At 46.4% G+C, this 13,238-nt stretch overlaps 2 protein-coding genes across 3 annotated transcripts; both read right to left on the bottom strand.

The window, feature by feature from the left end:
- Window positions 1-18: 18 nt before the first annotated feature.
- On the bottom strand, window positions 19-2,906 carry zbtb26 (zinc finger and BTB domain containing 26). Of its 2 annotated transcripts, none has more exons than XM_047015857.1 (2): window positions 2,788-2,906; window positions 19-2,251 (listed from the first exon to the last, which is right to left on the bottom strand). In XM_047015857.1, exon 2 carries the CDS (start codon window positions 2,229-2,231, stop codon window positions 915-917), a length of 1,317 nt encoding a protein of 438 aa, XP_046871813.1. In that variant the 5' UTR covers window positions 2,232-2,251; window positions 2,788-2,906; the 3' UTR covers window positions 19-914. The 2 variants fall into 2 exon arrangements, with proteins under 2 accessions (XP_046871813.1, XP_046871812.1); XM_047015856.1 differs by having other exon boundaries at window positions 2,811-2,906.
- A 1,519-nt stretch (window positions 2,907-4,425) lies between these two features.
- krt1-c5 (keratin, type 1, gene c5) lies at window positions 4,426-10,094 on the bottom strand. The gene is made up of 9 exons (XM_047015801.1): window positions 10,017-10,094; window positions 9,116-9,513; window positions 8,831-8,913; window positions 8,279-8,435; window positions 7,319-7,483; window positions 6,973-7,098; window positions 5,972-6,189; window positions 5,630-5,655; window positions 4,426-4,879 (listed from the first exon to the last, which is right to left on the bottom strand). Exons 2-9 carry the CDS (start codon window positions 9,503-9,505, stop codon window positions 4,764-4,766), a joined length of 1,281 nt encoding a protein of 426 aa, XP_046871757.1. The 5' UTR covers window positions 9,506-9,513; window positions 10,017-10,094; the 3' UTR covers window positions 4,426-4,763.
- Window positions 10,095-13,238: the final 3,144 nt, after the last annotated feature.

The raw sequence follows: 13,238 nt of genomic DNA, 5'->3' as shown, positions 1-13,238 counted from the left end.
TGCAAGCTATCACCGTCATAAGAAAATTTGAATGATTCACTGGGGAAAATAATTTATTCTATTTAGGATTCTTAATTATATGTAATATATATTAAGGCAGATTAAAGTTGTCCACAAAACATATTCCTTAAGAAGAAAAAAACCTATTGACGTTACAACACCAGATCTAAGACACGTTTATTATCCAAGTCAGTGGTTCTCAAACTTTTTACACCCCGTACCACATCAGAAAATATTTCACTCTCCAAGTACCACCATTATGACCAACGTTAAAATACAGTACTGTAAGCCTACCCTATTGAGCTACACACAGTTCACGTGTGTGTGGATGTTTGCATGCGGCAATACCCGGGAAAAGTCAGGTAGTAGCGCGTGCCAACATTTATTTTTGTTTCGAAACAAAAATATTATAGGGAAGGCAAAACTTATTTTAAATCACATTTCAATTATATAATGGTTAAGGTATTTAAATAATCTGAGATTCCTCCGCGTACCACTGGAAAGGGGCACCCTAGTTTGAGAACCACTGATCTAAGTCATTTGATATTGAAAATGACATGTTTATGGAAACACAGTTTTCACTTTGGTCCTACATTACCTTCTAGGGAGAAGGGAAATCATGTCAGTTCTTAAACAACATTTTAGCACACACCTTTTCACAAAAGAACACTTGCAGTGGCCTAAACCTACTCTAAAATGTCATGGATTTAAAATTAAACTGTGATTTGGAAGCTAGATCTTTAAAAAATCAATAAGCCAACAGTATTCATATACAAAATGACATTCAACACAGACAGGTTCCAGACTAGCTTCAATAATCCTTCCATAAACATAACCAACATGGTTTAAAAACATGGATGTCACCAGCTAACCACTACACTGGTTTTCAGTGCATTTCAGTCTGACGCAGAGTCTCACAGTGCGTAGCCGTCGTGTGTCGCGTCAAGAACGCCGTTGTGCACGCCGTCGTGCACGCCGTCGTGCACGCCGTCGTGCACGCTGCGCTCGTTGGCATTGTCGAAACTGTTCTTCCCGTGGATCTGTTTGAGGTGTTTACGCAGGACGGGCTTGTGGGCAAACACCATGTCACAGTAGTTACAGCGGTGCGGCTTGTCTCCGCTGTGCAGGTTGAGGTGATCCTGCAGGGAGCACTTCTGGGTGAAGGTCTTGCCACAGATCTTACACTGGAAGGGCTTGATGCCGGCGTGGACGCGCATGTGCCGGTGCAGGTTGCCCTTCTGGGTGAAGGTCTTGCCACACAGAAGGCACATGAAGAGTTTGTGCATCTTCAGGTGGTTGGCGTAGTTCTCCAGCTGGCGGAAGACGCGGGCACATTTCGGGCACTGGTGGTACCACTGAAGGGACTTGTCGAAGTAGCGCAGGTGCCCGCCACCCAGACTGTTGCTTCTGCCCGTGGGGGTGGCAGCGGGAGGGGGGCTGAGCGGGTACTCTGGCATGGAGAGGCCAGCCATCTCGCCCGGCATCTCGCCGGAGCGCGTGTCCACGGTGGAGTTGATGAGGGAGTGTTGGGCTTCGGGAGAGTGTAGTGGGGAGGATGGTGGGCTGCTGGGGGGGTAGTGTCCCGAAGGGGGGTTCTCTGTGTCTGAGACCTCCTCGCTCACAGACTCCACCTTCACGATGGTGATGGGGCTGTCCTTTATCAGCAGCTCCTGCTCCGCTCGCCCACGGGGCGGAGTCCTGGGCTCCATGATGACGACGTCGTCCTCGTCCTCGTCAACCACCTGGTGACACACGGCCGGCGGAGGGGCGGCCGGAGGCTCCAGGCCTCTGTGGCGGGAGGAGGGCCTCTCCTCCTCCTGCTTCTGGGGCTGCAGGTGAGGGTAGGGCTTGATGAACTTCTTGAGGGCCTGGGTGCACTGTTCCACCACGTGGCCCATCTGGAGAAAGCTAGCCACCGTCAGGTAGTTGACCAGCTCCAGCTCAGGGAGCTCCAGCTGGCCAGTGTAGCAGGAGAGCAGGAGCTGCTGGCCCACCTGCGCCTCCTGGATGGTGGAGATCTGGACGTCCCTGGAGTCCTGCAGGATGAACTGGTCCCTCAAGAAGGGCGAGCCGGCGGCAAACACCACCTTATGCCCGGGAACCTCCAGGTCGTTGATGCGCACCGTGACATCGCAGAACCGGCTCTGGCGGCGAAGAAGGTTCATCTTCTGCAGCATGGAGTCTCCGAAGGTGGAGAAGCGGAACTGGAGGATCACCTGGTTCTGGGTCATGGTGCCTCACATATGAGAACCTGGAAAACAATACACTGTCAAATATTAAGGCTCTCCTGGGTAACACCTGCACTACACTAAATAACGAATCCATGTATTAATTTAGCAGACTTTTATCCAAACTGCTAACTCTTGATCAGCATTCAGATGTTCTAAGCAACTATTAAGTTATTACCACTCCTATTCCCCTAATGACAATCAGTTTTAAAAAAAGTATTAACCATGAGCCTATCAATTCGGTGAAGCCACACAACGTGTAGAACACAATTTAAGTAGATTAAATTGTTGAATATTTCCATTAGATATAATGACACGGCATTAGGCAGACGCTGCATGCAATTAAACATTCTGAACACATTGCATGGTTCAGCAAAAACGAATTCAGCTGTATTATCATTTTGTTTCATGTGAACAATTACGTTGTAGCTAATCTGTTGGCTAAACATCCCATTCCATCCTATTCATGTAGCGTCTAGAAGAGGCTCTAAAATCTACTTCGTATTCCGAAACAACCTGTCTTATGAAAGAGAACATTTAAATATATTCTTAGACTCACTTATGTATTCAAAATATATTCACCTATAGCTGGGAAAAAGCTAAATAAACAGGCCACTTTTTTCGGTGGACCCCAACAAAGCTGGGATTTATTTCATTTCTAGAATCGTTCTAGAAAAATGGCCGATTGTGTACGGAACAGCGGTGTCGGAAGGGGGCGGAGGCAATCTAGACGGGAGACTATTTAAAGCGGCACTGTTGGTTTGACAATGATATGGCGATGGACAAGTCATGCCAACTTTAGTAACAGACTGCTGTTACACAAACACATTATGAAACACATACACTTTCACACGTGAAACGTTCACACACGCATTCACCCTACTGAAAACTCACATACACGTTTGCACGGACACATGCGGTGTGTGGGTTCGTGAACATATGTTTGTCATAATGATCATCCAGTCAAGGCTGGTTTTCAAATATTGCTTAAGGTTGTTGAAACCTTTTTTGCTTAAAGGAAAAAGAATCCCTCTCTTCATCTCACCAGTTGTTTTCCAAATAAAGGTGATGTTGAACAACTGAACATGACTCACAAAAGCCTATTTGGAGCATCACCAATCTCTCTTAGAATGTTCCTTTAAAGTCAGATTACCACTGCCGGTATCTCATATTATTGTGTTGTGATAATGTGTGTCAGCAGCCCATTACATCAGTCAATACGTTAAAGAAAATGACCAAGTACTCTTAGCATTGTAGGCTACAGTGACCACAGGAATAGCAGCTTGACTATTAGCGCAAGGCCATGGAATGACTTAGCTCAAACTGGAAAGTCTTAAAAAGGGATATATTTACCACACACACACACACAATGTCCCTTCACATGATGCTTCAGTGATCAGTGACAAAAAGTCCAGTCACAGCAACACCAGTAAAACCTCAGAGTGCAGTGCACTTTAACTTTTTTTTTTGGAACACTTAGCAACATGGGATATTAGTTCCACATGCACTTATACTCAACAACAGTGGCCATTTGACAATTTAGGAATGATATCTTATCAAGACTATCAACAGGCCATCCATGTTTGCTATGTTAGCTCCATAAGAAGTTCCAGGCAAGATAATGAGCACAGGACCAGATTTTCAGGTTCAGTATTTGGGGTCTGTTGATAGAGTAAATCGCCATGGGAATTGTAGACTGACATGTCATCTGATCTGTCCTCTGGTGTCACAGTGACCCAGAAGGACAGGACAAAGGTTCTCATGACTTCAACACTGTTTTGTGTTCGCAAAACTAGGATGTCAACCATGTCACGATAAAACCTATCTCTGGAATTTAGCTTTCAGTTGGAGGCGCCATATGTGGCTGTAAAAAGGTGACTCGTTGGTTAACTTTTAATTTAATAACTTTACTCTTCTTATTGTGCACACACACACCCACACACACACACACACACATAAAAGCCTTGATATCCGAGACCCTGTGTTTGGTCATTCAGTGATTTTGGTTTCTGCCTCTTGTTTAAGTGTTACCTAAGTTTCTCCTCAGTTTCTTTCTCCATAAAGGGGCATTTGCCACATGCTCACAGGGTTTGAAAGCTGTAGCATTTGGTACACAGACTTTGACATTTATGTTATAACAATGTTGACAAAGAAGTGAAACATTGAAATGACCAATCATATTAAAAGGATGTATTGCAGATTCTAAAAAGTATTTATTTTCTCCCTCACTACCATGGACATTCAGATAATCTACAGAAGACTACATGTGACGACACATTCTTAGGTCTACACAGTGTTGACACAGTCAATACATGGGACTACACATTTTTATGTATTCCTTAATTTTTTAACAGTTGATAGATTCTGCATTTCCAGTCACTGTTATAGAGGTCACCCTGTAAAAAAAAAAACTACTGACGCCCACATGGGTGAGCCTTCAACTCCAGTATCACACGTGGAAGGCCACGATTCCATAGACGCTTGACATGCTGATGGTGATGATGAGGATGAGGATGATGAAGGCAGGCTCTTCCTCTACTTCTTGGTCTCCTCTATCTGCTCCACCTCGCTGGACTCGTCCACCACCTTGCCGTTGACCATGGTCTGGGTGACCACCTTCACGATCTTCCTTGTCCTAACCTCAGGCTCCCCTGCGACACACGGGCACAGTCAGCTCCTTGTAATCTTTACATTTTGCATTTCGTGTCTTTCCCCTTGTTGTTCGTTTGGCGGACGCTTTTATCCAAAGCGGCAGACAAAGTACAACAGAAGATTAAGGATCAAATGTGCATGTTTCTTCATGGTAGAATGTCAGTTTCTCAGTAGCTCATTTTTGAGAACACCTAGAATCTGTGCCGATCTTTCATGTGACACTCCCTCCCTGTGTATTAAGATAAATGTCCTCCTTTTGCCAGGAAGGATGCACTTGCACATAAACACAACTAGGCTAAAGAAGAGGGTTTGGACTGCGCTGTCCTGTATCAAGTAGCACGTATGACAGCAGGGCGATACCGAGACCAAGGCCAAAAGAAGGGGTGTGTCCTCGACGGTACTTGGTTGAAATGACCCTGGGGAAGCGAACCCAAGAACTCACCCATTCTCACGGCCTAACATTCACCATGGAATGCAGCCATGTTAGTTATCAGATAAGCAATGTGGTTTTGATTAGACTGAAATTACATTCTGATATGTTGCTTTATCTATTTGATGTGGGAAATAATATACAGCAGAGTCAAGTCAATCTTTACTATCCCCATGGGCCAATTGGCTTTACAACCAACTGTTCATGAATATAAAATAACCTACAGTATAACACATACACAATATATGGGGAACTTAGATCATTTCAAAGAATAGCTTTATATTATTCTGAATATCAAAACATTTAACAAAGTACTTACTCTTAGGGGGTGGGATCTCTTTTACCCTGCAGGGAAAAGAAAAGTAACAGTCAGTTCTAGGAAGGTTTGATTGTGAAATAAAATGTAATTTTACTTTAATGACTGATTACAGAGTACCGAATAGGGGCATAGGAGTAAATACAATGTTGGGTGATAAGCATAGCCAGAAGCTCCCCCTTTTTACAGAGAAATGGGCAGTTTGTTTTAAAACAAGTCATTTTTTTAGAGTTAAAGCCTCCGTTAGAAACATTCCACAGAGATTAGGGGGGGATTGGCCCCTCTACATCCTACTCTGCCTACTGCGCCTGTGATTCTGCGATGTTTAAATTACACGTTGTTTACATTTCCTCCCCTTCCAGCAGCCGCCTGTAGGTGGCGATCTCCATCTCCAGATTCTGTTTGATGCGGAGCAGCTGCTCGTAGTCTGTCTTGTTGCGCTGCATGTCCAGACGCAGCTGGGAGAGCTCGTCCTCGAGCTGGGTCAGCGTGGCCTGCAGACGCTCCATCTCCAGGGTGTACTTGTGGCCCGTCTCGCTCAGATTACCCTCCATCACGCCCACCTGGTAGACCAAGCAGAGCACAAACCAACAACCGTGATTTTTAAACTACTTCCTCCGAGGGGCTATGGACTTGTTCGAACAATTCAAGCGACCAGAGTCTGTGCTTTAAAAAAATTAAGATGCTAAAATCAAGATTGATTAACAATGATTAGGCCCTTCGCTAGCTTGCGTGGCTTTCCATCTCTATAATATTGTTTAGTATGCATGTACCTCAGCACTGATCAAGCATATTCACGTTCGACGTATGGTGCGATGCTCTGGGGTGGTAAACCTGGTTCATCCTTTTACAACCTACAACCACGCCTTGCTCTGCAGCGAGACAAGCTAATGTCATCACTGTCACATACATCTTACTCTCCATAGATAAGGTGGTCATTTATCAGTTGGTGCTGAGCACACACGCACCGCAATATATATATTTTTCCTGGGAAATATTTCCATTATGTATGTCTTTGTGTGTACAGTACAGAGACCCGCCTTTACATGTCCCAGACAGTGGCACACACATAGCCTTGACTTTGTTTGTGTCCTGTCAAATTGATGAACTATGCACTATGTTTAACCAACCATCAATATGACAATGAAGACACAGCAGAGAGCTCACACCAACGTGCTGGCTAACAGCAATTCTCAGATTCACAAAATCTTCCACGTCCATTCAAAATCGGTACAATTCATCTTGCACCGATATTGAACCGTGAAAGGGGCTGATTCTTTCAGAATAAAAGTCCCTTTTTTCAGTTTGGAGTCCCCTGTCCCCTGGGTTGGGGGTGTGTGCAGTACCTGCTTGCGCAGGTTGTCCAGCTCCACCTCCAGGGCCTGCAGGAAGCGACGTCGCTCACTCAGCTCTCCCTGAGCACAGCGCAGCGCCTCGTTGCTCTCCTTCACCTCCGACTGCACCGCATCCAGCTGCGCACACACACACACACACAGGACTGATCACATCACAGCTTTTGAACACAGACAGCGCTGTCAAAAGGGAATATCATTGGATGTACATGACATGACATATGGAATAACGGAAACGCTGATTGATGTTTTAGCTACGCTGTGTGGGATTCCAGCCATTTCATGGTTCGTGTGCTGAAATATGCTGAGAATTTGGAATCACCCCTACATTCCGACTGACCTTCTTCAGGTACCAGGCCTCGGCCTCCTCCTTGTTCTTGCGGGTGATGCCCTCGTACTGGACTCTCAGCTCCGCCATGATGGCCGCCAGGTCAGGGCCCTGGACGGCATCCACCTCCACAGTCACCTGCTCGTTGGCCAGACGGGCCTTCAGGGCGCCCATCTCCTGCAGTGGATAAACACCAGTAGACAGGGAGGGAGGCAGGGAGGGAGGGGGGAGGCAGAGGGGGAGGGAGGCAAATAGGAAGACAGGTTGGCAAACAGGCAGACATTCAGACAGGCGCAGAGAGACAGGCAGGAAGACAAATAGACATCGGTTGGTACAGCCCCAGTACAGCTATAGAATGAAGTGATATGACTGTCTCGTGCTTCTACCATGACTTCTCATAGTGGAAGTGGAGCTTGTGCTGGGAAAGGATTCCGGCTAACTCTGTGAGGTAGGTTTCCTTGTTTGTACTTGGCCACATCCTGGACACCACACCTGGTTATCAGAACATACAATCCCTGTGTGTCTTTCCGAGCTGTGTGTCTAAGTGATCATCGCATCTCACGGCGCAAAGACTTCAGAGAGCTGGGTGTGCCTGTACACACATGATCGTTTTTCAGTGACTGCTACCCTTCGTTCCTCTGAACGTTAGTGAGGAGCGCGGTTTAAGGTGGTGAAAATAACTGTGCAATGGCTCAGTGGTGTCTACTAAATGAATACATTGCATAGGCTAACCCGCTTTTGTAGAATAGCATTTTTCAAAGGTTTGTGAACTTTTGAACACTGTCCCAATCACCCCCCCACCCTTCACACACACCCTTCAAACACACACACAGACACACACAGTCACACACACTCCTCACACGTCCCCGTCCCCCCCGTCCCCTTGACAACTTGTGAAGTAATTAGTCAATGATGTGCAAACACACGTTGCTCCTTCTCAGACGAGAGAGAGACCCGCGGGGGAGATCTCACCTCATCGTGATTCTTCTTCAGGAAGTAGAGCTCCTCCTTCAGGCTGTCCAGGTCTCCTCTGAGGGTAGCTATGATCTGATCGTGATCCGACTTGGCCCTCCTCAGAGCCAGACAGTCTCTCTCCACCGACTGGCACAGCGCTGCCTCCGCCTCCCATCTAGCGATACAGGATTACCAAACAGAGATTCCACACCAGTAGTGGCACACACAAAAACACGCACACACATGTTCCAAAACCTGACAACGTAACTTCCCCGCAACACTGCAACTCCTTGCAGGCTCCTCTCCTAGCGCCTCACCGTGCCAAACGTCAGACACATCCGAAATGGATGATGTCTCCCTGACCCCCGTCTATCTATCACAGGCTCCAGGGCTAGCTGATGGGTGGTGCCGGGAGCGGCCCGTTTGCGTGAGAGCACCGTGGGAATGGGCTCTTATTTCTCCTCCTGACAGAGAGGTCATTTATTCACAGTGCAACGCGGACTTGCACTCTCATGTGAAACTCGCAGACGGGGCGAGGCTGAAAGAATAGCCCCTCTGTCTGTCACTCACTTGACCCTGAAGTCATCAGCTGCCAACTTGGCGTTATCAATCTCCAGCATGATACGGGCGTTTTCCAGGGTCTTCTTTCTCACCTGGAAGGTGGGTGGAGAGGCGTGTCAACAACTCAAATCACACAATTCATTGTATCGAATGCACTCGTGTCAAACACGCCTTTCGAAGGTAATTCCGTGAGAAACGGCTCTCAAATAAATGGCACAAACAAATACAAAATTCATCAGCGTCTGTGCACAACTAGCACGACTAGCATCTAGTTGCATCAGAATGGACCCTGACCTCCTGGCCAATGGCGTGAGCCTGAGCCATCATGGCCTCGATGTCGTGGCCCTTGGGAGCGCGCTCCAGCATCATCTGCTTGATCTTCACCTCCAGCTCGGCGTTGGAGCGCTCCAGAGACCTCACCTTCTCCAGGTAGTTGGCCAGGCGGTCGTTGAGGCCCTGCATGGCCTCCTTGTCGCTGACCCCGGCCCCCATGCTGTTGAGGGAGAGGCTGGAGCCCAGCGTGTTGAGGCCGTTCCCCACGGAGAGCGAGCGGGAGAGGGAGAGGCTGCTGCTGGAGGAGACGGGGGGCCTGGAGCGAGGGCTTCGGCCGCTGTCCCTCAGGGACATGCTGGAGAAGGAGGGCTGGCGAACTGAGTAGCTGCGCATGGAGAAAGCGGAGGCCATTTTGTCCGCTGGAGACGAGTGCAGAGGAGCGTTTGGAGTCGTTATGTAGGAGCATAGTGAGGTCACACTCTTTTATTGAGGTCATGAAGTCATTGTGCTGTGGCTTGAAAATATTACAAGTGGTATATCAACAAATCACTCAAAGGACTACAGGCGGCATAAACTGTCATGAAACATTCTTAACACACAATACAGCATATATATAGAACCTTTACTTACTAATATTGTTACTAATTTCAATTTGTTTCCAATGCAAGTGTTCATGAAATTGATCACAGACAGTTATTGTTACGTGGACTTTCACATAATGAATTGCGAGCACATCAGCTCACCTGAAGATAAAACTGTTTTCCAACAACACATCTCGGTTCAACCATAAACTCACAAAGTCACATTTGAACCCCCTCTCCCTTTCAAGACGCAGGCACTAAATCACTCACTTTACAACAAAAGCACTACAAACACAACGCATTTGTATTCTACTCAGTACCAAAACAGATACATTACTTACATGGAACTCAGGGTGCAGGAGATAGGGCTTCTGGAAGGTTCCACGTCTGAGTCCCTTGGTAAAGAAGGTGACTGCTGTGACTGTGTGAGATGCCTCAGGTGATCTAGGCTGGGGACCAAGGGGGCGGGGCCTCTGTCTGTGTGGAGGGGCGGGGTCGTCACAGACTTGGCCCAATGGCACCGCACCAACACTTAGGTATGCTATGTCACATGACACCCCAGGGTGAAACCATGACAGTGTTATCAAGAACTAGGCTGATGGATCAAATCAAACCCTAATCTTGTATTTGTGACATTTAAGATCTTTCCACATTGGATCCGTTTCTGAAAACATTGTGAAGTGAAACACCCAAGGCTGAACAAGACACCAGAGTTGTCATCATATCAAATCCAGCAGTGACAACAGCCTGATTCCGATTGTTAACTCATCACACTTACAGTAATGTCTTAACCACCAGTAGAACCAATACATTCTATGCATATCCACATCTCCACAAGAACAGAGAACTAATGAATCTATGTATTTACCACATGTTGACAACAAACTCTTTATTTGTGTGGTCTGTAATGAAAGATGTAATGCTAATATCATTCTCTTAGGTCATTTTTGAGGTTTAGGTTTCAATGGAAAGTCCCTATTCCTTGTCGGTCCTGGATGGGAGCTGGACCAGCCGGGTGCACATGTCTCTGGTTCTCCGATACAGCCTCCCCCTCCTCCTATTGAGCCACAGAAGAATGCCTGGCAACCCGAGCCACCTGCCGCTCCTGGGGATGGCTCTGGTCCGGGGGATCTGGGAGGAACCAGTGGACAATGGAGAGAGGGAGAGCGGGGGTGAGCGAGACCAAGAGGGGTAGGGAAAGGGAGAGAGAGAGAGAGAGAGAGAGAGAGAGAGAGAGAGAGAGAGAGAGAGAGAGAGAGACAGAGAGAGAGAGAGAGAGAGGAGAGAGAGGGAGAGAGAGAGAGAGAGAGAGAGGAGAGAGAGAGAGAGAGAGAGAGAGAGAGAGAGAGAGAGAGAGAGAGAGAAAGGGAGAGAGAGAGAGAGAGAGAGAGAGAGAGAGAGAGAGGAGAAAGGGAAAACCCCTGAGAATAGCTCCAGAGGTAGGTGGAGGTAGGGATTGTTGAACCCAGGCACATTTGCATATTAGTACACTACATACTTGTACTGTGTAGATTTGTGTACCCGATACTATCAATATCCATTATCACATGGGTAATATATATGCATATTTATTTTATTTGTTCAACTCCTCATCTCTCTGGTACCTCAGCAGACAACAGCACCTAGGTAAGACTTCTTCTCATACAGAAGCTGTGGAAAGGAACGGTATACTCTGAAATAGATACCTAACTATAACTTAGTAATTTGTGCCCCAATTCTTGCTTGATCAGGCAGTAAAACCTTCTGACCTGAGTCCCATGGCCCCCACCCATATTTCAATCTCAACCAGACCCACAGAAGCTCTGAGTCTGAGTTGAGTCAATCCAACACATTTGACACATGTCCCAATTGTTGTACACTGAACTGTGTGTTTTAGCTGTAGTAGATCAACTTAAATTATGTTATGGAAGGAAACCTGGACATGTGCATGAGACATAGTGGCTTATGTTGAGGATATGCCGCCCCCTGGTGGTACTACATTGTCACTGCATCTGGACAGCTGTCAAATAGAGATCAGAGACTCAGGGCCAAAAGTAATAAGAATAGTAGAATGCATATTTCAAAACTCACGAGTGTGCACTTTGCAAATAACTCCACTGAGCCGACTTGAGATGAAAATTGGTCAAACGAGACTACTCGACGAGCTATCTCTTCTCTGCTGTCTGTCTGAGAGGGCTTGAGTAGACTGGAGTGGTCTGGCACAGTCTTCAAACACAGTCTGCCAGCTGCCTCACTGCCACTCCGCGCGCCAAGGCTGCAATACGACACAGCGACCATGACGGCCGCGTTGCTTCCACTTAGAGTCATGACATGGTAGGGAATGCAGAAGTTGCACTAGAGTTTTGTTCTATGCAAAATATAGCCTGTATTTAATTTGGTGACCGACGAGAATTGGCTTCAGGTCTGATGAAAGACAGTAATGTTTTAGCTATGTCTGGCATTGTCATCTGCATCTCTTTCAGTGTTCCTGGGAACGAGCACCGTCACCGTAGAAGCAGCAAATTAATGCAGCTAAGCCCAATTCCAGGGTTAAATTCTCAGTTCGGTTTAACATTTTAACGTCAGAAAAAAAATGCCATGTGATGCGCTCTGCTTCTTCTCCTTCCAGTCTTCCTTTTATGTTTTTTGCCTCGCACCAAAAAATAAATCATTATTTTTAGAAACAGGGTGCTTAGATGAGAGGTCTGCACAGACCTTTGTAGTCAGATTGTGGAGCTCAGCCGAGAACTCGGCTCAAAAGCACTGTCGCGTAATCACTCATCAGCGGTGCCGCGCACAGTAATTCCCCACGAGGAATCCTGCAATCAGACGGCTATTCATTAACATAGGGGGCCTTTCTCATCTGCAAGTACTTGAGCCTGCCAATCAACGGAGTCGGCGCATGACATTCTGACAGAATGAGCTGGTTTGAAGGCTGACAGAAGCTTGTGCATCGTTGAACGATGTCGTTTCCCTGCCTCGTTCTCTCAATAGACAAACGATACTGTACGTGAGATAATCCAATAGGAGGTCATAAAGAGACATTTAGATGTTATTTCGTTAAAGAGCGGCCAAGAATATGCCTGATTGACAATCAGCTTTATTCAACATAACAAAGGACACACTAACTTTGTTTTAATATTTCACATGCCTAGATACAGTATAATCAACCTTTCAGCGACAATTTATTCTCATATTTTATTGACTTAAAAAGACACTCTGATTACAAACGTACTACATAATAACAACACAACCAATTAACTTTTTTGTCGTTGTATTTAATTGTTCAAATCTGTGCACAAGACAATATAAGCAAGCTAGTAGAAGTTGATGATGAAAAAAAAAACAACTACTGGTAAACGTTCCACTGTATTTTACTAATCTGCATCTGTATCTCTAATCGGCCATCTTTAATTTCCTTCTCTTGGTGCTGGCCTTGTTGACTGCTTCTCCTTGTGGGTTCAGTCAGCAGGAGGAGGCTGCCATCTCCACCTGAGTCCCTCCTGAGTCCCACACACCTGGCTCAGCCTAATTCTATTTTTAATTAAATCTCTAATCGCTATGGCCCAAGCACAAAGAACACC

Source organism: Hypomesus transpacificus, unplaced genomic scaffold, assembly GCF_021917145.1.
Source record: "Hypomesus transpacificus isolate Combined female unplaced genomic scaffold, fHypTra1 scaffold_31, whole genome shotgun sequence".
Taxonomy (NCBI): Eukaryota; Metazoa; Chordata; class Actinopteri; order Osmeriformes; family Osmeridae; genus Hypomesus; species Hypomesus transpacificus.
The sequence above is the reverse complement of the archived record's forward strand: the minus strand, read 5'-3'. Positions and strand labels throughout refer to the sequence as shown.

Excerpts from the sequence above, each read along its gene's own strand:
- zbtb26 (XM_047015857.1), bottom strand. The coding sequence starts at position 2,231 with ATGACCCAGAACCAGGTGATCCTCCAGTTCCGCTTCTCCACCTTCGGA.
- krt1-c5 (XM_047015801.1), bottom strand. The coding sequence starts at position 9,505 with ATGGCCTCCGCTTTCTCCATGCGCAGCTACTCAGTTCGCCAGCCCTCC. Across the intron at positions 5,656-5,971 it reads CTGCTGGAAGGGGAGGAAAT|GGTAAAAGAGATCCCACCCC; the intron begins GTAAACAACGTG and ends TTTTCCCTGCAG. Across the intron at positions 4,880-5,629 it reads AGAGATCCCACCCCCTAAGA|GGGAGCCTGAGGTTAGGACA; the intron begins GTAAGTACTTTG and ends CGTGTGTCGCAG.